Source organism: Pollicipes pollicipes, unplaced genomic scaffold, assembly GCF_011947565.3.
Source record: "Pollicipes pollicipes isolate AB1234 unplaced genomic scaffold, Ppol_2.1 Scaffold_4881;HRSCAF=5763_pilon_pilon_pilon, whole genome shotgun sequence".
Classification (NCBI taxonomy): domain Eukaryota; kingdom Metazoa; phylum Arthropoda; class Thecostraca; order Pollicipedomorpha; family Pollicipedidae; genus Pollicipes; species Pollicipes pollicipes.
The window spans coordinates 53,585,780-53,607,450 of record NW_023596576.1 but is presented as its reverse complement, the minus strand read 5'-3'; the positions used below and the strand labels follow the sequence as shown (position 1 = coordinate 53,607,450).

Sequence of the window (21,671 nt, the reverse complement as noted above, 5' to 3'; positions counted from 1 at the left end):
CTGGCCGCTGCCGCGTCAGAGGCGGTGGCCTGTGACAGTGTGGTGAGCTGACCGGCGCTCTCGACGGGGTGAAGCGTGCGTTCGGCGGGTCGGCGGGGGCGAGCGGCAGTCGTCGCTCTGGCCGCTGCCGCGTCAGAGGCGGTGGTCTGTGACATTGCGGTGAGCTGACCGGCGCTCTCGGTCGACAGGCAAGGACCTGCGCTCGGTGCAGACGCTGCAGCGCAAGCACGAGGGCCTGGAGCGGGACCTGGCCGCGCTCGGCGACAAGATCCGCCAGCTGGACGACGCCGCCAACCGGCTGATCCAGACACACCCGGATCAGAGCGACGCCATCTACCAGAAGCAGCGCGAGATCAACCAGCAATGGACGCAGCTCACCAGCAAGGCCAACACGCGCAAAGAGAAGCTGCTCGACAGCTATGACCTGCACCGCTTCCTGTCCGACTACCGCGACCTGATGTCGTGGGTGAACACGAGCCGCGGCCTGGTGTCGGCCGACGAGCTGGCGCAGGACGTGACCGGCGCCGAGGCGCTGCTCGAGCGGCACCAGGTCAGTCAGCCGGCCGGCGCCTCTGAACGGCGGGCCAGGGGGGGGGGGGGGGAGGGATCGCCGCCGGGGTAGCGCCGCGTTAGTGGCGGCCCGCGGCGTGGGCCACGGGTGTCGGAACTCCCAGCAACTGCGTGATAACGTCGGCAATCCGTGCGCTTGGCCGGTTTGGGACGTGCTGCATTCGTTGACCGCATGAGCACACGCTGCTTGTTGTGACGGGATGGTCTGCTGCCGTCCTCGGAACGCCGCCGCCGCGCTGCCCCGCTGACCCGGCACCCGGCCGTCCTTCCGTCCGCAGGGGCACACGCTGCTTGTTGTGACGGGATGGTCTGCTGCCGCCCTCGGAACGCCGCCGCCGCGCTGCCCCGCTGACCCGGCACCCGGCCGTCCTTCCGTCCGCAGGGGCACATGCTGTGTTTGTGACGGGATGGTCTGCTGCCGCCCTCGGAACGCCGCCGCCGCGCTGCCCCGCTGACCTGGCACCCGGCCGTCCTTCCGTCCGCAGGAGCACCGGACCGAGATCGACGCGCGCGCCGGCACCTTCCAGGCGCTGGAGCTGTTCGGCCAGCAGCTCCTGCAGTCGGGACACTACGCCAGCCCCGAGATCCAGCAGCGGCTCGAGGAGATGAACCAGGCGCGCCAGGACCTGGAAAAGTACGCACGACAGCTGTCGCACTCTTTCTGTCACGGTGTCTCGTCCGGCGCCCCGAATCTCGCCGGCTCTGTTCTCGCTGTCGCTGCCAGTGCGCGGCGCGGTGCAGTTGGTCCCCGCTCTGGTGGGCTGCCTCGGGCGGCGGTGTCGGTGGAGCGGCGTCCCCGGCCGACGGCTGACGTCCTGCCGTGATCGACAGGGCCTGGATCGAGCGGCGCATGAAGCTGGACCAGTGTCTGGAGCTGCAGCTGTTCTACCGCGACTGCGAGCTGGCCGAGAACTGGATGCAGGCGCGCGAGGACTTCCTGGCCTCGGACGAGGTGGACGCCGCCAAGGGCGACAACGTCGAGGCGCTCATCAAGAAGCACGAGGACTTCGACAAGGCCATCTCGGCGCAGCAGGAGAAGATTTCGGCGCTGACCACGTTCGCTGACCAGCTGATCGCGGCCGACCACTACGCCGGCGACGACATCGACGGCAAGCGGCAGGAGGTGCTGGAGCGCTGGCGCAGCCTCAAGGACGCGCTCATTGACAAGCGTAGCAAGCTGGGCGAGTCGCAGACGCTGCAGCAGTTCTCGCGCGACGCCGACGAGATGGAGATGTGGATCACCGAGAAGCTGCAGTCTGCCACCGAGGAGTCGTACAAGGACCCGTCCAACATCCAGTCCAAGCACCAAAAGCACCAGGCCTTCGAGGCGGAGCTGGCGGCCAACGCCGACCGCATCGGCACAGTGCTGACCGTCGGCCAGAACCTGATCGACAAGAAGCAGTGCGCCAGCGGCGAGGAGGCCGTCCAGCAGAGGCTGGCCTCCATCGCCGAGCAGTGGGAGTTCCTCACACAGAAGTCCTCCGAGAAGAGCATGAAGCTCAAGGAGGCCAACAAGCAGCGCACATACGTGGCGGCTGTCAAGGACCTCGACTTCTGGCTGGGAGAGGTGGGTACGCACTGCTCGCGCGTACACGATGTCCTCGTCTCCAGTTGACTTCAGCTATAATGACTTCATACGTGCCCTTAAGACTTCGTCTTATCATTCTTGTCATTTCCTTGAGTGCTCACCACTGTATCGACAGCGTATGGTGCTTTGTGGGATGTTTTTATGAACGCAGTGGGTTGTATTTTGATGGATGTGTTGATTAGTGCAATTCAGACCACCTGCGGGGACTGCCTGATGTGCGCTGCCTCCGCGCTGCTCTTGGAAGGCTGACCGCGACGATGGCCGTGGTGGGCGTTCTAACGTCACCCTCCCGACGGCAGGTGGAGTCGCTGATGACGGCCGAGGATGCCGGCAAGGACCTGGCCTCCGTGCAGGACCTGATGAAGAAGCATGACCTGGTGGAGAACGACATCGCCGCCCACGAGGACCGCGTCAACGACATGAACCAGCAGGTGAGCGGCCAGGCCGGCGGCCGTCGCCACACGAACTGCCGAACGCAACGGTGGGCCTGCGAGCTCGACGAGCGGGGTGGATGTCCCTGGGTGCAGAACAGATAGAGTCTCCCGCCCAACCGAAGGCTTAGGAGTTGTTGGGGCCAGCCGGTGCGAAGCGCGTTTATCTGTGGTGAACCTGAGCTGTGTTGCTCACCCTGCTCCCTGCTCAGTTGGATGCGGCTGTCTGGTTGTGTTTGCTGCTGTAAACAGGCGCCTGAAGGTTGGTCTAGGCCGCGGTCTCGTGGAGACCTATGGTGCAGTGCCGGTCGGCCGCCCCCCGCCGGCCGCCGCCATCCTGCCACTCTGCCACCCGCCATCCCCCTCCCCCTCCCCCGGGCCGGCTGACGTGAGGGCGGCCACCGTCGGCAGGCGGACAGTCTGGTCGAGAGCGGCCAGTTCGACACGGCCGACATCCAGGAGAAGCGCGAGTCGGTCAACGAGCGCTTCACGCGCGTCAAGAACCTGGCGCAGCACCGGCGCGCCCGGCTGGCCGAGGCGCTGACTCTGCACCAGTTCTTCCGCGACATCGCCGACGAGGAGAGCTGGATCAAGTGAGTGGCCGCCGGCCAGGCGTGGGTCGCCCCGCGGGCTCGCGCGTGATGTGCTCTTGACCAGCGCGGAGTGAAGGGTTGTAGTGGGATAAGCCTCAAAAGTACGGACATTCCCTGGCGCGCTGTTGTCATAAGCAGATAAACAAGCGCCGGTCAAAGGGAAGCGGAGCAGGCGGTGAGGGTGTTTTACTGGTGGCAGTTGCCACGCTAACGTCGCCATCCGGTCGCAGGGAGAAGAAGCTGCTGGTGGCCTCCGACGACCACGGCCGCGACCTGACCGGCGTGCAGAACCTCAAGAAGAAGCAGAAGCGCATGGAGACGGAGGTGGCGTCGCACGAGCCGGCCCTGCAGCGCGTGCAGGAGTCGGGCCAGAAGCTGATGGAGGTCAGCACGGCGTCGGAGATCCCGCAGATCGAGAACCGTATCCGCCAGCTGGACCAGGCGTGGTCGGAGCTGCGCCACACGTCCTCCGGCCGCACGCAGAAGCTCGACCAGAGCCTCGTCTACCAGACGTTCCTGGCCAAGCTGGAGGAGGAGGAGGCTTGGATCAGCGAGAAGCAGCAGCTGCTGGGCGTCGACGACTACGGCGACAACATGGCGGCCGTGCAGGGCCTGCTGAAGAAGCACGACACGTTCGAGACGGACCTGTCCGTGCACACGGACCGGCTGCGGGACGTGCTGCAGCAGGGCGAGCAGCTGTGTGCCGACGGCAACCACCACGCCGACCAGATCCGCGCCAGGTGAGTGAGCTGCGCCCGTCGGCAGCGGCGGCGGCGCGGCCGGCGCGTCCCGGTCCGGACGGCCGACGGACGCCTCGGTGCGCGGCCGTCGCTATTATAGTGGTGTGCTGGAGTGCGGTAGTATGTTGTCGGTGTTGGCGCGGCGTTCGGCGAAAATAGGCACATGGTGATAATGTCAAATGACACTGCAGTGTTCAGTGTGGATCATGGTAATCATGGCATCTCTCGATGTGCGTCATTGAGGCCTGTCGGCGCAGCCTGTCGTCTGTCATGCGTTGTGTGGCGCGGCACGGAGGCCCAGCACTGGCCGGTGGCCTGACGCGCGCCACGCGCCGGCAGGTCCGAGCAGCTCGAGTCCAAGCTGGAGAACCTGTCGCAGCTGGCGCGCCGTCGCAAGGAGAAGCTGCAGGACAACTCGGCCTATCTGCAGTTCATGTGGAAGGCCGATGTGGTCGAGAGCTGGATCGCCGACAAGGAGGCGCACGTCAAGTCGGAGGACTTCGGCCGCGACCTCAGCACCGTGCAGACCCTGCTGACCAAGCAGGAGACCTTCGACGCCGGTGGGTTCTCGTAGGGTTGGTGACCGGGGTCACGGTGACGCCGGGTCTTTCTCGTGGTCGCTGGGTCCAACGCGGCGTTGGCACTCGTCCGCCGCTCCGTTCTTCGGTACGGGCGCCACAGCTGCAGCTGTACCCGCTTCCGACGCTACTTTGGTGGTTAAGCTGCGCATTTGGGAAACCAGAGGTACGGGGTTCGATTCCCTGTAGTGCCCGCCCCACCTGTCTGGGTGCTTGGAAGGCTACACTGTATAGCCGGAGCGGCTGAGTACGTCGTAAAGCTGCATTGACACGGCGCCTTAATAACACAGCTGTTTCGTCATTGGCTGCTCCGCCTCCCCCGCTTTGCCCCCGACTCCCAGCTCCACGCGCCGGTCGACCGCGGTCTGACGCCCGCCACCCTCCACCTCTGGCCAGGTCTGCACGCGTTCGAGCTGGAGGGCATCCAGAACTTCACGTCGCTGAAGGACCGACTGGTGACGGCCGGCCATGAGCAGTCTCCGGCCATCCAGCGCCGGCACGCCGACGTCATGGCGCGCTGGCAGCAGCTGCTGGCCCACTCGCAGGAGCGCAAGCAGCGCCTGCTCGGCATGCAGGATCAGTTCAAGCAGATCGAGGAGCTGTACCTGCTCTTTGCCAAGAAGGCGTCCGCCTTCAACTCGTGGTTCGAGAACGCCGAGGAGGACCTGACCGACCCGGTGGGTGGCGACGCTGCGCCGCGCGCCCAGCTCGGCCCCGCCGGGCAGGGGCGCCACCGGCCGCCGCTGGCGGTCGACAGGGCTTCGGCGCAGACACGTGGGAGGGCGTGTCGTACCCCATTTGACATCATGGGACACATGCTGTATGTTCTGGTGTTCCTCTCTTCAACAGTTACACAGGTTTGGAGGTCAGCATGGTAGGCGAAAATCAGGCATGGGTCAATGCATTACGGTGAGTACATCCCTAAACGTTTGGGCAGGGTCAAAGTTTCGGTGCATTTGTTCGCTCGCTATTCCCGCCGGCTCCAGCCTGTAACGTCCGCCCAACGCTTGTGCATCAGATGCTCAGCAGTGTGTCGCTGTGCAGAGCTGACCCTCACGCCCCCCCCCCCCCCCCCCCGCTCCCCCACAGGTCCGGTGCAACTCGACGGAGGAAATCCGCGCGCTGCGGCTGGCCCACTCACAGTTCCAGGAGTCGCTGGTGTCTGCCCAGGCCGACTTTGACGGGCTGGCGGCGCTCGACCAGCGCATCAAGTCCTACAACGTCGGCCCCAACCCCTACACCTGGTTCACCATGGAGGCGCTGGAGGACACGTGGAAGAACCTGCAGAAGATCATCCAGGTAAGGTGGCTGTGGCCGGGTCGCGGCGGGGTCGTGACCCTGTGCGGGCTGGGCATCCAGGCTGGGGGACTCGCATGTGACAGTGGGCTGCGGTTCTCAGACGTGCCCGGTCTGGGCGCGGCTTCTTGCTTCCGTATTTGTCAGCTTCAAGTCCGTGCAGTTTGAGTGTCTTTTCTGACCGATGATTTAAAGGCACGCTCAGCTTCGCACATGCAAACCGGGCTTTCAGACGGCCGGTATGTATCATAAGGCCTGCAGGGTAATCACCTGTGCAGAACGCGCGCTGCTGTGAGCGGTGGAGCCAGGGTCACCCGACTGGGGAGCGTAGGGTAGGCTCTGCCGAGGTGCCAGCCAATCACTTGACTCGGGCGGGCGCTAGTTCCTCCGGCTTGCGAAGCCGAACGCTCAGGAGGCGGGCGCCGCGCCGCCGCCGGCCCAGCGAGCCCCGATCGACCTCCGTCCCTTCCGCTCCGGAAACCGCAGGTGCTCTGATTACCCGGCGGGTGGGGCGCGGCGGCGCGCCCGGCCCCGGGCGGGCCATCTCCGCCGGGCCGCCGGCCGACCCAAATCGATCGGCACGAGCTGAGCGGTCGGGCCTGGCGCGGCCGGCCCGGGCCCGGCCCGGCCCGGCCGAGGTGGCGCTCTCTGTTGGAGAGAAGACGCCGGCGGCCGGCGCGGCGCGAGGCGGCCCGGGAATGGGGCGGGGAGGGGGTGGGGGATGAATGAGGTGGCGAGGAATAAGCAGGAAGAATAAATGGGGAGAGATAGGACGCGGCGCCGCGGTGGGGGAGGCGAGAAGGGACACAGTACGCCAGGTGGCGGAGATAAGGGCGCGGCGCGTTCGAGAGGTGGGAGGAGGCGAGGCGCTCGCCATCCGAGGCAGCCAGCACGCGTTGCCAGTTGGTGTTGTTTGCCGGTGGTGACGCGCTGCTCGCGCCCGTATTGACTGCCGCAGTGGGCTCGGATGGCGCCGACCGCCGTTATGAACGAGTGAGCCAGTTAACGACTGGTGACAGATGCTTATTAAAGTGGCCGTCGCCGTGAGCCGACGGCCGGTCCGCGGCGCACCGGCCGCCGCACCGACGCTCGTTATGAAGCTCTCGGTGTGATTCTTGCCGCTTTATTGCGTCTCAAGTCGCTCTTCAAACGCACCTGGTCCGCATTTGACGGCGTACACGAGTATGTAGGCCTCCGGGCCGACAGCCGCGCAGCAAGCTTCGGCGCTCGCTTCAACCGTGTTGGTCTTTAAAATTTGGAGAGTCCTTCGGATCTCCGCCGAGAAGGGGAATGTGTTGCACTAGCCTGGCGCTGCTCGCTGAATCATCGCAATTGTCTGAACGGCTGCCGACCAGCCCAACTGGTACCCGTGATGCGAAATGCGGTCGGTTTTCACTCTGATGTCAGTCTCGGGTGCGGATTCTCGTCCGTCTTTGCGGTGGTGTGACTTAAGAACAGGGATAGAAGAGCTTGTTCCTGGGAGCGCTACCCGCCTAGTTTGGCTCCTTTCTACAAGGCGGTGACGTAGGCCAGGGTGGTGCACGCGAACAGCATCAGATAAGTTGATTGATACAGCCAAATACGCCATGGCACGCCAAATGAATGGGTCCGAGCTCATTGTTCTTTGGGTAGAGAGCTGTTTTGGGAGTCAGAGCCACTGCGAACCAGACTCGATCGAGGGCGGGAGCTCACCGAAGGCTGGGGACGAAATGATATTAGGTTAGTTATTCACTTTTAGACATGGTTGGAACTACCAGCTTATTACTGATTATTTTTTAGGTAAGAAAATTATAGAAAACCTAAAAATTGAATGAAAAAATGTTCACAGGTCAAAGTCTATAAGACCCATTCTCTTTTATCTTCGATGACATGCGTCGCCTCGCTTGAAAATTCCCTTCAAAAAGTGTAAGTAAGCAAGGCATGACCAGAACCTGCACAGCCATGTTGTTCTCCACAAAAGCGGCGGCAGCGCCAGGTAGCCCTCACTGGCCGCAATCTGACACTCTGGTTCGACCCATCAGCCTTTGGCGCTCTTCCTGGCGAACTTCTTTCAACTTCTCGGCGATCGCGGCCCGAACTTCCCGTTCGTTACCCGCTATCCAGCCGTACAGCCCAGACTTCAGACTGGCCCGAAACTTGTGATGGGCGGCAGCTGGGGCCCGGCCGGGCGGTTGTGTGACGTGCGGTAACGCCACACTCGCCAGCCGTTTCAATGCGGATTAGTCGTCGTGAGCTAAAGCGAGTTTAGCCGGCGCATGACTTTCGGATCGTGTGAATTTTGGTGTTCATCTATGAACGTTTTGAAACGACGCTGCTTGCTATAGGACGATCTGTACTTTCCTGGAGAGCAGGAGAGCAATCCTGGAGAGCAGGCGACTTCTGCTCATATCTGCCGCCTGCAAATAGCCGTCCAGTCAGCAAGAATCGTCCTTGCCTTGAGTGTGGTCGGCCCTGTTGGCCGGGATTGCCCGTCAGTCAAATTTGGCCCGGATTACAAACTAGTTTAGTCGTATAGCGGGACTCAGCCTTCCTCAGCGGGGTTCAGGCCCCCATTCCCAGTGTAGTCGTATAGCGGGACTCGGACTTCCTCAGCGGGGTTCAGGCCCCCATTCCCAGTGTAGTCGTATAGCGGGACTCGGACTTCCTCAGCGGGGTTCAGGCCCCCATTCCCAGTGTAGTCGTATAGCGGGACTCGGACTTCCTCAGGGGTTCGGGCCCCCATTCCCAGTGCAGTCGTATAGCGGGACTCGGACTTCCTCACGGGGTTTCGGGCCCCATTCCAGTTGTAGTCGTATAGCGGGGACTCAGCCTTCTTCAGCGGGGTTCGGGCCCCCATTCCCAGTGTAGTCGTATAGCGGGACTCGGACTTCCTCAGCGGGGTTCAGGCCCCCATTCCCAGCGTAGTCGTCTAGCGGGACTCGGACTTCCTCAGCTGGGTTCAGGCCCCCATTCCCAGTGTAGTCGTAAGCGGGACTCGGACTTCCTCACGGGGTTCAGGCCCCCATTTCCCAGTGTAGTCGTATAACGGGACTCGGACTTCTTCAGCGGGGTTCAGGCCCCCATTCCCAGTGTAGTCGTATAGCGGGACTCGGACTTCCTCAGCGGGGTTCAGGCCCCCATTCCCATAGTCGTATAGCGAGACTCGGACTTCCTCAGCGGGGTTCAGGCCCCCATTCCCAGTGTAGTCGTATAGCGGGATTCGGACTTCCTCAGCGGGGTTCAGGCCCCCATTCCCAGTGTAGTCGTATAGCGGGACTCGGACTTCCTCAGCGGGGTTCGGGCCCCCATTCCCAGTGCAGTCGTATAGCGGGACTCGGACTTCCTCAGCGGGGTTCGGGCCCCCATTCCCAGTGCAGTCGTATAGCGGGACTCGGACTTCCTCAGCGGGGTTCGGGCCCCCATTCCCAGTGTAGTCGTATAGCGGGACTCAGCCTTCTTCAGCGGGGTTCGGGCCCCCATTCCCAGTGTAGTCGTATAGCGGGACTCGGACTTCCTCAGCGGGGTTCAGGCCCCCATTCCCAGCGTAGTCGTCTAGCGGACTCGGACTTCCTCAGCTGGGTTCAGGCCCCATTCCCAGTGTAGTCGTATAGCGGGACTCGGACTTCCTCAGCGGGGTTCAGGCCCCCATTCCCATGTAGTCGTATAACGGGACTCGGACTTCTTCAGCGGGGTTCAGGCCCCCATTCCCAGTGTAGTCGTATAGCGGGACTCGGACTTCCTCAGCGGGGTTCAGGCCCCCATTCCCAGTGTAGTCGTATAGCGAGACTCGGACTTCCTCAGCGGGGTTCAGGCCCCCATTCCCAGTGTAGTCGTATAGCGGGATTCGGACTTCCTCAGCGGGGTTCAGGCCCCCATTCCCAGTGTAGTCGTATAGCGGGACTCGGACTTGCTCAGCGGGGTTCGGGCCCCCATTCCCAGTGCAGTCGTATAGCGGGACTCGGACTTCCTCAGCGGGGTTCAGGCCCCCATTCCCAGTGTAGTCGTATAGCGGGACTCAGCCTTCTTCAGCGGGGTTCGGGCCCCCATTCCCAGTGTAGTCGTATAGCGGGACTCGGACTTCCTCAGCGGGGTTCAGGCCCCCATTCCCAGCGTAGTCGTATAGCGGGACTCGGACTTCCTCAGCTGGGTTCAGGCCCCCATTCCCAGTGTAGTCGTATAGCGGGACTCGGACTTCCTCAGCGGGGTTCAGGCCCCCATTCCCAGTGTAGTCGTATAACGGGACTCGGACTTCCTCAGCGGGGTTCAGGCCCCCATTCCCAGTGTAGTCGTATAGCGGGACTCGGACTTCCTCAGCGGGGTTCAGGCCTCCATTCCCAGTGTAGTCGTATATCGGGACTCGGACTTCCTCAACGGGATTCAGACCCCATTCCCAGTGTTTCCCATCGTACGTTTTTAGTGCTTGTGTGGTTCGGGGCCTCAGTAACGGTTTCACGCTTTCGGTATTAAAGCGGCTTCTTCGACGAGGTCGCTTGGATAGCCGCTTTTCGTCGACTTACAACATTGCGGCGGGATGTGAAAGTGAGTGTCCGATGCTCGCAATGATGTGCCGTTTGAAGATGTTGGTTTCGCGCGATGCTATTTGAGATCCAGGTCGGCCTTTTCCGCATTTTTGCGTCTTACAGATTCCTTTCTTCTCATATCGTTATTATGTTGTAAATTGACCTGCGCAAAGCATTCACGGAGCCAAGCAGTTTGCCGTGAGTGATGTTCCCTTGGACCGGGGCTGGCTGGCAATAGTCCTGAAGCTGCTGGAGTATCCAATTGAGATGTGAGATGGAGTCAGTGGCAGTACTTGCTATCAAAAGCACTGCCTTAAATTAAGGTACAATTCTGCAGCGCACTGCGAAAATGGTTCTTCGCATCCCAGAAACCATATGTTAAAGATTAAAGTTTGCGACAAGTTCTGGTCGTGAACCTTTGTGTACCACCAACAACGCCGTCATCAAGCCATGACCGTACCTTGTTGGAATGAGTGTGCGGAGCGCCGGGGTTCCCACAGCTTTCAAACATGGCACGCAATGCCCTGGGCCCTTTGGCCGAAGTGCAGACGCCACTTGAAGGGGCGTCGTTTCCGTCCGCCAGCCGCCTGCCATCAAGCTCTCGCCCCGGCGATAGAGCCGCCCGGGGAGGACCGGTGCTCTCCGAACCGCTGCTGTCGGACGAGCCAGTCGGCAGACGAGGCGTCTGTAATGCGGCAGGGTTCGGCTCTGCTTCCCGTGACCGGCGGTTGGCCCGGCCTCTCCTCTGGATGGAAGGTCGACTGCGCTGTGCGCGGCCGGGCGCTGCCCGACGGCAGGCGGGGTAGAGAGGGAGGGGGGGGGGGGCGGCGCCGGGTGTGGCTCCCCCCGCAGACAGCCGCTCCACATTTAGGCGTTCGATTAGATTGCGTCGGCTGTCGGCGCCAATATCGTTTTGAGGGCTGGCCGGCAGCCTGCCGCTAATGGCCATTCAAATGTGGCCGAGCTGGCCTTGGGGACGCCTATTGGGCGGCGGGCAGCCAGACGGCCGATCTCAGGACGGCCTACTGGAGCCGGTGACGTCAGCAGGACAGCCGGTGTCAGAGGGCTTGGTGGAGCCGATGACGTCAGCAGAACAGCAGGTGTCAGAGGGCCTTCTGAAGCCGATGACGTCAGCAGGGCATTCGGTGCCAGAGAGCCTGCTGGAGCCGATGATGTCAGCAGGACAGCCCGTGTCAGAGGGTCTTCTGAAGCCGGTGACGTCAGCAGGACAGCCCGTGTCAGAGGGCTTGCTGGAGCCGATGACGTCAGCAGGACGGCAGGTGTCAGAGGGCCTTCTGGAGCCGGTGGCGTCAGCAGGACACTCGGCGCCGGAGGGTCTGCTGGAGCCGGTGGCGTCAGCAGGACAGTCGGTGCCGGAGGGCCTGCTGGAGCCGATGACGTCAGCAGGACAGTTGGTGCCAGAGAGCCTGCTGGAGCCGATGACGTCAGCCGTGTGGACGTCACCGGACGTCCCTCTGAAGCTGACGACCGGCGAGGAGCTGACACAGGTCGCCGTCAGCGGTCTTCAGTATACAGAGGCGTTGCCCGTCGGCGCACCGCGTGCTTCGGCTGACGGGACACCGGTTCGGTTCGGTCGTGTGTCTAGCCGGCCTGGTCCCGTCCCGACGCAGCCAGATGAGAGCGGACAGTGACCGGCCGGTGGACCGGGCGCGGTCCCGTCCCGGCGCAGCCAGATGAGAGCGGACAGTGACCGGCCGGTGGACCGGGCGCGGTCCCGTCCCGACGCAGCCAGATGAGAGCGGGCGGTGACTGGCCGGTGGACCGTGCGCGGTCCCGTCCCGACGCAGCCAGATGAGAGCGGGCAGTGACCGGCCGGTGGACCGGGCGCGGCAGCCTCCACGCTTAAAGGCTCTGCTCCGTTCACGGCAGGCGCATTCTGCTGCGGCGCGCTGTGTGAGTTGAGGCTGGAGGCGGTGGAAATGTCGTTCGCGGGTGCCCATTGTCATTCATGTACGCGGCGAAATGGTCTGCAACTGGGGAGGACTGCGCAGAACTCGGGAGATTTCTCCGCCTCGACAGGATGCTTCGGAGCGGACCCAACGGCTATTTTCCGGTCGTTTCCCGCTGAACTTTAGTAGTGATCTGCGCTGTTTCTCCTGCTTGTGGGGAGCTCGAGATTCTGAGGCGCTCGTCATGACCTTTTTCGACTTCCCAGAAGCTTTGTCGCCTCAAGCTTCATCCATGTTATTCTAGTCTATGCTATTGTCGTGGTTGCATAGCCATTTGGTCTAGCTAGGGTTTATTCTGTGAACTTTTGTGCGCTACGCAGCTCAGCCAGCGCGCAAGTGAGTCTTTAGAACAACGTTGCACCTACGCCGCGCCACCTACCCAGTGGTCGGTGTGTATATGTGTTTAGGAAGGAGGGGGACATGCAGTGGAGTGCTCGTACTCAATTATCATTAGCAGTATCCTTCAAACTAAGTCGTGATTTTCTCGCCCACCAGGTGCATGCTAGACTTCTCCACCTGTTTAGAAGTTTTATCACCCTGGAGAGACTTACTATGGCAGTCAGGACCGGGCACGCCAGCCCGTTCGGGCAGCGAGGTCGCGGCCGGTGTTTCGCATGCGCCTGCCATCGGCGGGCGTCGTTTGGCGGGATTTTGCGAGCGGTAGCCGCGGTCCGAGCCGACACAGTGGGAGGCGGCGCCGGCGCTGATGGGGTGCCGGGGGACCCGTCACGCTCGGACCGGGCCACTCCGGTGTGGCGCGTGCCGAGGTCGCCCGGCGCCGCTCGGAGCGCCGGCGGTGCGCTCGCCGCTCTCCGGCCGCGGCCAGGCGGCGCCGGGCGGGGCGCTCGCCGCTCTCCGGCCGCGGCCAGGCGACGCCGGGCGGGGCGCTCGCCGCTCTCCGGCCGCGGCCAGGCGGCGCCGGGCGGGGCGCTCGCCGCTCTCCGGCCGCGGCCAGGCGGCGCCGGGCGGGGCGCTCGCCGCTCTCCGGCCGCGGCCAGGCGACGCCGGGCGGGGCGCTCGCCGCTCTCCGGCCGCGGCCAGGCGACGCCGGGCGGGGCGCTCGCCGCTCTCCGGCCGCGGCCAGGCGGCGCCGGGCGGGGCGCCGGGCGGCGCCGGCGGGGCGACCGAGCGGCGCCGCCGGGCCGGGGCGGCACGTCGGACGCATTGTATGCGGCGTTATTGGCGCGACGGCCCGACACACCGATATCACCCGCTTGATATGCATGCCGCCGAGCGCGTGAGGTGCTGTGTATTGACGGCGCTGCACGGCGCCACGGCTCCTCGGGGGGAGAGCAGGAGCAGCACCGGCTCCTCGGGGGGAGAGCAAGAGCAGCACCGGCTCCGGCCGGCGCCCCGTCGGCTCCCACCCAGCCGCTGCTGGCGGAGCGGCTCCTCGGGCGGAGCAGGAGCAGCACCGGCTCCAGCCGGCGCCCCGTCGGCTCCCACCCAGCCGCTGCTGGCGGAGCGTCGGGCTGCAGCTGCCGAGCTGGGCACGACCGGAAACCACATGTTAAAGATCGGCGCAGCAGATGCGGCCTTGTGTCTGAAGCTCTGCTATGTCGGTTCAGTTGTTCGGCATTTGGTGCCGGAGGTGCACGTTCGACGATGTGAACTATTGCCGGGGTGGGGTGGACAGCAAGAGACATATGAGCTAAGCTCAGATTGCCTTATCGCACTCAGGAGGCTTCCGAAGTGTCTGTCTAAGGCGGTGCTCATCAAATATGCAGAAAGTGCATGGATGCCCGCCAGGACAGTATTGTCATCAATCATCTAAGATGGCTGATGGACTGGCTCAGCTTCAAGGCTTCTTTCGGAATAACTTATTCAATCGACAGGGAATGTAACATGGCCGCCTTGGAAGTTCCGTTGGAAGAGCGTGGACCACTCGCCAAGATTCGCGTAACACTTCAATGCGTACGTTTACGTCTCAGGAATGGGGCGTGTGTGGCTCGTCCTTGCCAGTTGCCTACACTTGACCAGTAGAGCCGGTGATCGCGACGGTGGCCCGGTGTCACGGCATTTCAGGACTTGGTCATGAGCCCGAGGCGAAAATTGTCCATTGAGCTGGGATTGCACTGCTGGGGCGATGAGGGCCAGGTTCTCCTGCAAGAGCTTTGTTGCCGAATCCATCCCCCGTAGAACGTTCAGGCTTTGGGTGGGGGGGGGGGGGGGGGGGAGCTTAGAACGGAGCCCACGGGACTCGGGTGCCGTTCGGAAGCTGGCGACTGCCGGTGGCGACATCATTCGGCTCGTCTGCCTGGCAGGAGCGTGACATGGAGCTGACCAAGGAGGCGCAGCGCCAGGACGAGAACGACAAGCTGCGCAAGGAGTTCGCCAAGCACGCCAACGCCTTCCACTTCTGGCTGACCGAGACTAGGTGAGTGTGCGGACAAGGAGTACACCAAGCACGCCAACGCCTTCCACTTCTGGCTGACCGAGGCCAGGTGAGTGTGCGGACAAGGAGTTCGCCAAGCAAGCCAACGCCTTCCACTTCTGGCTGACCGGGACTAGGTGAGTGTGCGGACAAGGAGTTCGCCAAGCACGCCAACGCCTTCCACTCCTGGCTGACCGGGACTAGGTGAGTGTGCGGACCAGCCGCCACTTCCGGGTACGTTCGGAGGCTCGTGCCTGTGTGCTCCCGTTGGCTGCCGCGCAGTTTGCCATGCTGTCTGGCCAGGTGCGCAGTTCGACGGTGAGCGATCGCGTCCCCGCCGCAGGCGCACTGGATCACTGCCGGATGACCTGAGCGATGATCTCCATGCTCTCTAGGCAAAGAAACTGTCCGCATTTCTCAAAGCTCTGAGATTTTCTGCGATGCGCGCGTGCCTCAAGTGCGTGTCACACTCAGCGCTAAGTAGGCCACACTTCTGTATAGGGGTCTAATGAGCATGGCACTCGACGCGCCCAACAATCCCAATTAACAACGGTGAAGGGGGCCGGGTCGTTATGGCCAAATGTTAAGCGCCGCCGGCTCCCGCGCGGGGTCTGGGTTCGCGTGTTTCTACAGCGGCACGCAGCGATGGTGTGACGCCGAGGGCGTGGACCGCGCCACTGAGTGCTCGCCTTGTGCTGAGGGGCGGCGGAGGCGCGCTCTAGTGAGCGGGAGAGGGGGGGGGGGGGGCTCGTTCGGCGGAGGCGTGCTCTGGTGAGGGACGACCCCTCCTGCGGAGCCCGTGCCGCCAGCTCGGCGGTATTCACGCTGCCTGTGGAGCCTTTTGTCAGTCGCGTCGCGCCCTGAAGACGGCCTTCGATCGGCGCCGGTGTGCCGCTGCGAGAGGCGGCGTCCCTGGCGGCCAGTTTTCGCTGCTGCGGAAATTTCCAATCTAACTTTCTCATTGTTCTTCCCGCCCCGCCCTCGATGAAGACGTGGCAGCCAATACCGATGGGAGTGGGTTGTCGCCTGGTAACGACATCGATTTACTTTGTGGCGCATCTTGCGGGTGTATTCGGTGTCGAAAACGGCCGGGCCGAGAGTGTTTTGTGCGCCCACCACACAGTGTTTGTCGGGTCTATTTTCGTCGTCTGTCTCATCTGTCGCACATCGCTCATCCACTTGGCTCTGGCCCTTCCCTTGTCTTGCCGTTCACGTTCAATCTGCTAAATTTGCCGCCGCTGCGCTGACCATCATTCTTCCGAAAGTCCGGAAAACAACCACCGGAGCGTGCCTGTAATGCGCGTTGTTTTTCGGCGCGCGCCGCGTGTCCGTCTTGAGGGAGGTGAGGACGCGCGCCGCGCCGCCGCGCCGCTGAATGGGCGTGGGGCGCGCCGCCGCCGCTGACGGTGACGTCTGAATCGGAGGACGGACGCGGCGCGCGTCCGCCGGTCCACTGTACCGGCCGCCGGCGGTTCCGGCATATGGGCCACAATGGGTCCTTCCGCCGTGCAATGGCGGAGCTGGCGCTGTTCCGCTGTCGGTGCGTGCGCCGTGTCGATGTCGGTCTTGTCACTGGTCCGCCGTGGGTCGTTTTACGTCATGCTATCACTGGCCTAGTGCCAGTGCCGGCGGTGATCCGCCGCTGTTGTGCAGCACGATTGGCCCCGCCGCTGTGATCCACTGTCGACCCCGTCACCTCCCCACCGTCGATCCTGCCACTGTCCCACCGTCGATCCTGCCACTGCCCCACTGTCGACCCCGTCACTGCCCCACTGTCGATCCTGCCACCGCCCCACTGTCGATCCTGCCACTGCCCCACTGTCGACCCCGGCACTGCCCCACTGTCGATCCTGCCACTGCCCCACTGTCGACCCCGTCACTGCCCCACTGTCGATCCTGCCACTGCCCCACTGTCGACCCCGTCACTGCCCCACTGTCGATCTTGCCACTGCCCCACTGTCGACCCCGTCACTGCCCCACTGTCGATCTTGCCACTGCCCCACTGTCGACCCGTCACTTCTCCACTGTCGATCCCGTCACTGCCCCACTGTCGACCCCGTCACTGCTTCACTGTCGATCCCGTCACTGCCCCACTGTCGACCCCGTCACTGCCCCACTGTCAGTCCTGCCACTGCCCCACTGTCGACCCCGTCACTGCTCCACTGTCGATCCCGTCACTGCCCCACTGTCGACCCCGTCACTGCTCCACTGTCGATCCCGTCACTGCCCCACTGTCGACCCCCGTCACTGCCCCACTGTCGACCCCGTCACTGCCGCACTGTCCATCCTGCCACTGCCCCACTGTCGACCCCGTCACTGCTCCACTGTCGATCCCGCCACTGCCCCACTGTCGACCCCGTCACTGCTCCACTGTCGATCCCGTCACTGCCCCACTGTCGACCCCGTCACTGCCCCACTGTCGATCCTGCCACTGCCCCACTGCCGACCCCGTCACTGCTCCACTGTCGATCCCGTTACTGCCCCACTGTCGATCCCGTCACTGCCCCACTGTCTATCCTGTCCCTACTCTACTGTCGATCCCGCCACTGTTTGTCACTGTTGATCCTGCCACTGCTCCGCCGTCGATCCCGTCAGTGCTACACTGTCGATCTCGTGACTGCTCCACTACCGATCCCGTCACAGCTCCACCGTCGATCCTGTCACCGCTGCACTGGCAATTCCGCCACTTCTCCACTGTCGGTGCCGTCGTCGTTGCACCCTTCTAACGCCACCTTCGTCACCGCCAGGTCGTCAATGATGGAGGGCTCTGGCACCCTCGAGCAGCAGTTGGAGGCCGTGAAGAAGAAGGCGGCCGAGGTGCGCGCTCGCCGCAGCGACCTCAAGAAGATCGAGGACCTGGGAGCTATCCTGGAGGAGCACCTCATCTTGGACAACCGCTACACCGAGCACAGGTGAGCGGCGACACTGCTGACCGCGCCCGCCGGCACTGATGGGGGAGGGGAGGGCAAAGCAAGGGCTGCCATGGACGGGTTTGGCTATCCCCCCCCCCCCCCGCCCCTGTCGCAAGCAGCGACCCGGCGTGACCAATGGCCGCGCGCCGCAGACGGCTAGCGCCGAGGGACGCCACCGGAGCATGGGTCCGGCCGGAGCGCGGCCCGCTGGCCTGACAGCGGCGCCGCCCAGCGCCGGCGCTGGGGCGCGCGGTGTGGCGGACCGGCCTGTCTAGGAAGATCGCCCACTGGAGCGATGCTGAAGTCGCTGGCTGGCTGAGGCGGACGAGTCGTATTAGGAGCGGCACTGTTTACGCCTCAAGCTCCTACGACTTCGGTCCAACAACAGCAGAGGAAACAAGATTCGCCGTCTAAATTACACTGCGCGGCGCTGGTGTGAAGTGGTGGCCAAGTCGCCGCCGTTCTTTCCGCTGCCTGAACGAAAAAAGATCCATCGCACCAGCTTTGTTGTCCGCTGGAAGGCGTCGGCTGTAGCGAGAACGCTGGAACGCCGGCCATGACTGAAGTGTTGCGCGGCGCCGAATATGGCCAGATCGATCTGACATCAGGGGGTGCAAGGGATTCGTGAAGACAAATTACTGAGAAAACAAAACAAGAGTGTTTTCTGTTCGTTCAAGACCACTGCGTCCCCTGTCCATTCTGCTCTCTTAACGGATTTTAGCCACATGTGTTCTGCGACTTAATCGCACTTGTACCGCGCCGCCATTATGAAGTAGACCGCCGTTTCTCAAGGCCGCGAACTCGGCCTTAACAGAAGGCATCTTCCATTTGGGCCTAATGACCCGACCGACGGGCCAATGTGATTACCTTTGGCGTACTGTGCGACTGACCGGGTTGTGCTGGCTGCTTTTGCCTTCTGTTGCAACGTTCTCGTGGCGCGTGGGATACTTTCATGCATCACCGTCTCGTCGGACGGCTGTTGCGCGCCCGCCCAGGATGCTCCGATTGCTGATCGACCCTCCAACTCTTCACGTTACGGGACCGATCTGCTTTTCCGTCGTGAAGTTCTCGGAAAGTTTTCTCCGTCGGCCGTCTCGCTCGACGTCACGGAACTGGCCGTGCGCCGTGCGCCGTGCGCCGTGCGCGTGGATCGGCCCAGACGTGTGGTGCGGGGCGTCCCGTGTACAACACTCACCTGTTGGCTGCCCGTGCGGCAGGCGGCGAACGGACCGTGAGGGCTTGAGCCGTCAGGGGAGGGGGCCGAGCCGGGCCGCCCTGCCCTGCCCTGCCCTGCCCTGCCCTGCCCTGCCCTGCCCTGCCCTGCCCTGCCCTGCCCTGCCCTGCCCTGCCCTGCCCTGCCCTGCCCTGCCCTGCCCTGCCCCGCCCCCCGCCCCGCCCCGCCTTGTTCGGACGCCGGCGGGGTCCTGCTGAGAAGGACCATCTTCCTAGACTGTTCGGTTCAATCTCGGGACCTACTAACGTCCGGTGGCCTTCTGTTCATCGCCCACGGAACTGTGACCTTGCGGCTTTTCGGTTGTAGCACGAGCTGATAAAAATTCATGGAATCCCCGAATGGCTTCTGTGGCAGCGCATTTGGTGCGTGATAGCAGCTGCTGATAACGTTTAAAGCCCGCCCGGGAATAGCTTATTTCAGGGTGCTTGATTTGCTAATCTGAAGTTTTCTGAACGGCGCCGCGCAGGGGCGTCCTCGGTTCTGCGTGGATCATGGCGTGACGTTGTCGGAAGGAGTGCGGCCGCGACGGAGGAGACCGGTGATGTCTAGCGACGCCCCATGCGGGTCGGCGAAGGGGGCGGGCAAAGCACACGACAATCGATATGCGTTGTGCATGAAATAGCCGCGGGCACGAGCGCGGGAACTTTCCCATGATCTCCCACTCGACGCATCTGGACAGCTATTCGGTTCGGGGAAATGGTGTCGATATGTACTGCTTGAAGGTCAGAATAAATCGATGCCTCCCCATTATCGGATGTCTTCCAGAAAACTATCCAGATTTCAAGCCCGAACTTCTGAGAATGACATTATTAAATCAATTCGTTGGCCGGAAGATTTTAATGCTGTCGGAATACGCAAGCTCAGGCATGTAAGTGGTGCCTGGAAATGATATCACAGCGTGTGTGGGCAACTGGACGCTGGGCGGCGGGAGCGCGGTCCGTCTGACTCATGGTCCGGGATCGAGCAGTGCCCGCCCTCGGCTCGGACTCTGCAGCTGGTCGCCTGTTGGCGCAGTGTGCTGCCGGCCTGCCGCCTCCGCCTCCTCTGGGAGCGGCGCTGGGCCGGCCTGTGGCGGGGTCGGCGCCGCACCGCTCCGCTCCAGACCAGGCACCCGAGGGCTGGCGGCAGCTGGCTCGGCTCAGATTGAGGCACGCTCGGCCGGAAGGTCGGCGCTGAGGGCCGTCGTTAGTGCATGACGACAAGATGAGGATTGGTTCAGTGTCGGGGGTGGGGGGGGGGGGGGAGGATGTGGGCCAGCTTCAGTTCGGTGGAAGGACATGAGCGGGAGGAAGAGGTTCGCAGCGTGACTGCGGGGTCTGCACAGACAGCTGGGCTGTATTGTATCCGGAGGTGATGGACCCAGAAGTGGCCAGCCTCAGAGGGCAGACCTGAGAGAGGTCAGAGGTCGGAGACCTGACAGGTCATTCTGGTGGGGTGACCTTCAACAGCTTTGTTGGATGACCCCGGGCAGGTCGGCTTTCTGAAGCCGGGGAGTTTCAGATGTTTGGAGGTCACTCGGGTGAAGGCAGCTCAGAAGAGTTGATCTGGAAGGGGTCAGCTGGCGGGAGGGGACAGAACAGGACTTCACGGGAAACTCAGTCATATCTGTGAAGGGGATGATTCAGTGTGACCAGCTGTCCAGAGCTGACTCGGGAGTGACCAGCTGTCCAGGGGTGACTCGGGAGTGACCAGCTGGGTGGCGGCTAGTGTGGGCCTGATGACGGCCGCCGGATCAGACGCCCCCGGATCAGACGCCGCCGGATCAGACGTCGCCGGATCAGGTGCCGCCGGATCAGACGTCGCCGGATCAGGTGCCGCCGGATCAGACGCTGCCCGATCAGACACCGCCGGATCAGACGTCGCCGGATCAGACGCCGCCGGATCAGACGTCGCCGGATCAGATGCTGCCGGATCAGACGTTGCCGGACCAGACGCCGCCGGATCAGACACCGCCGGACCAGATGTCGCCGGATCGGACGTCGCCGGATCAGACGCCGTCAGATCAGATGCTGCCGGATCAGACGCCGCCGGATCAGATGCTGCCGGATCAGATGCTGCCCGATCAGACGCCGCCGGATCAGACACCGCCGGATCAGACGCCGCCGGCCGGCCGGGTCCTGTTGGCCTCTGTGGTCGTTAGCTGGCCGGAAGCCGTATCTGCGCCGGCCGCTCTAATGAGAGCCGCGCCGACGCCGCCTGATGTAAGGGCTCGTCGGGTGTCGCCGCTGCGAGCTGGCCGGCGATGGCCTCCGGCAGCGGCCGCGGCCGAGTGGGTCACCGATGCGGGTCTCGAGCTCGGCTGGCGACACGGCGGGCAGAGAGCTTGGCATGGTACGGCGTGCAATGTTTTGCCAGGGCGGGTGACGTCATGCAGGCGCTTCGCATACATGGGCGCTGAAGCGGCCGCCCTTCGATGCGCGTGGTGAGTTATTGCTACGTCGTAGGACCGTCGATTTAAATATGAAATGTGCAAGGGCGTGCGATGGGTTGTCATTTCGAAAGCTGAACATGCGCTGCTATTCAAACCTGATAAAAGACCCTCAAAGAACGAGTCTGTCTAACATGGAATTCGCTCGTTCGGCCACCTGGGATTACAGCTCCTAATGACGACTCATGCACCGAACACAAGTGAATTGTGCAACTGCAATTTTGGCCACCAAGCTGGCCGTGACATGCGGCGGGGCTGATGGTGAAGTCCGCCATTGGACCACCAGCGGCCTGATTAGAGCGGGGCCGGGACCTGGCCGCACCGGGCCGGCCTAGGCCGCCGTGCCGCGCATGCGCCGGCTCACGGCTCGGGTGGCGTCAGCCACGGCCGGACTCCATTGGGACGGCTGGCGCCGCGCCGGCTCCGCGCGGTCAGCGGCGGCGGTCCCGGCCGTCATG

The 21,671-nt window shown here is 63.3% G+C and overlaps 1 protein-coding gene across 1 annotated transcript in view; it reads left to right on the top strand.

Moving 5' to 3' along the window:
• The window catches only part of alpha-Spec (alpha spectrin), a 59,976-nt gene that overhangs the window by 22,048 nt on the left and 16,257 nt on the right, over window positions 1-21,671 (top strand). Inside the window, exons 23-33 of the mRNA XM_037223934.1 lie at window positions 189-550; window positions 1,056-1,204; window positions 1,402-2,137; window positions 2,458-2,589; window positions 3,001-3,182; window positions 3,413-3,922; window positions 4,262-4,482; window positions 4,897-5,177; window positions 5,590-5,799; window positions 14,530-14,642; window positions 17,387-17,551. Of these exons, the coding sequence (XP_037079829.1) occupies window positions 189-550; window positions 1,056-1,204; window positions 1,402-2,137; window positions 2,458-2,589; window positions 3,001-3,182; window positions 3,413-3,922; window positions 4,262-4,482; window positions 4,897-5,177; window positions 5,590-5,799; window positions 14,530-14,642; window positions 17,387-17,551 (3,061 nt within the window). The remainder of the gene's footprint in view (window positions 1-188; window positions 551-1,055; window positions 1,205-1,401; window positions 2,138-2,457; window positions 2,590-3,000; window positions 3,183-3,412; window positions 3,923-4,261; window positions 4,483-4,896; window positions 5,178-5,589; window positions 5,800-14,529; window positions 14,643-17,386; window positions 17,552-21,671) is intronic.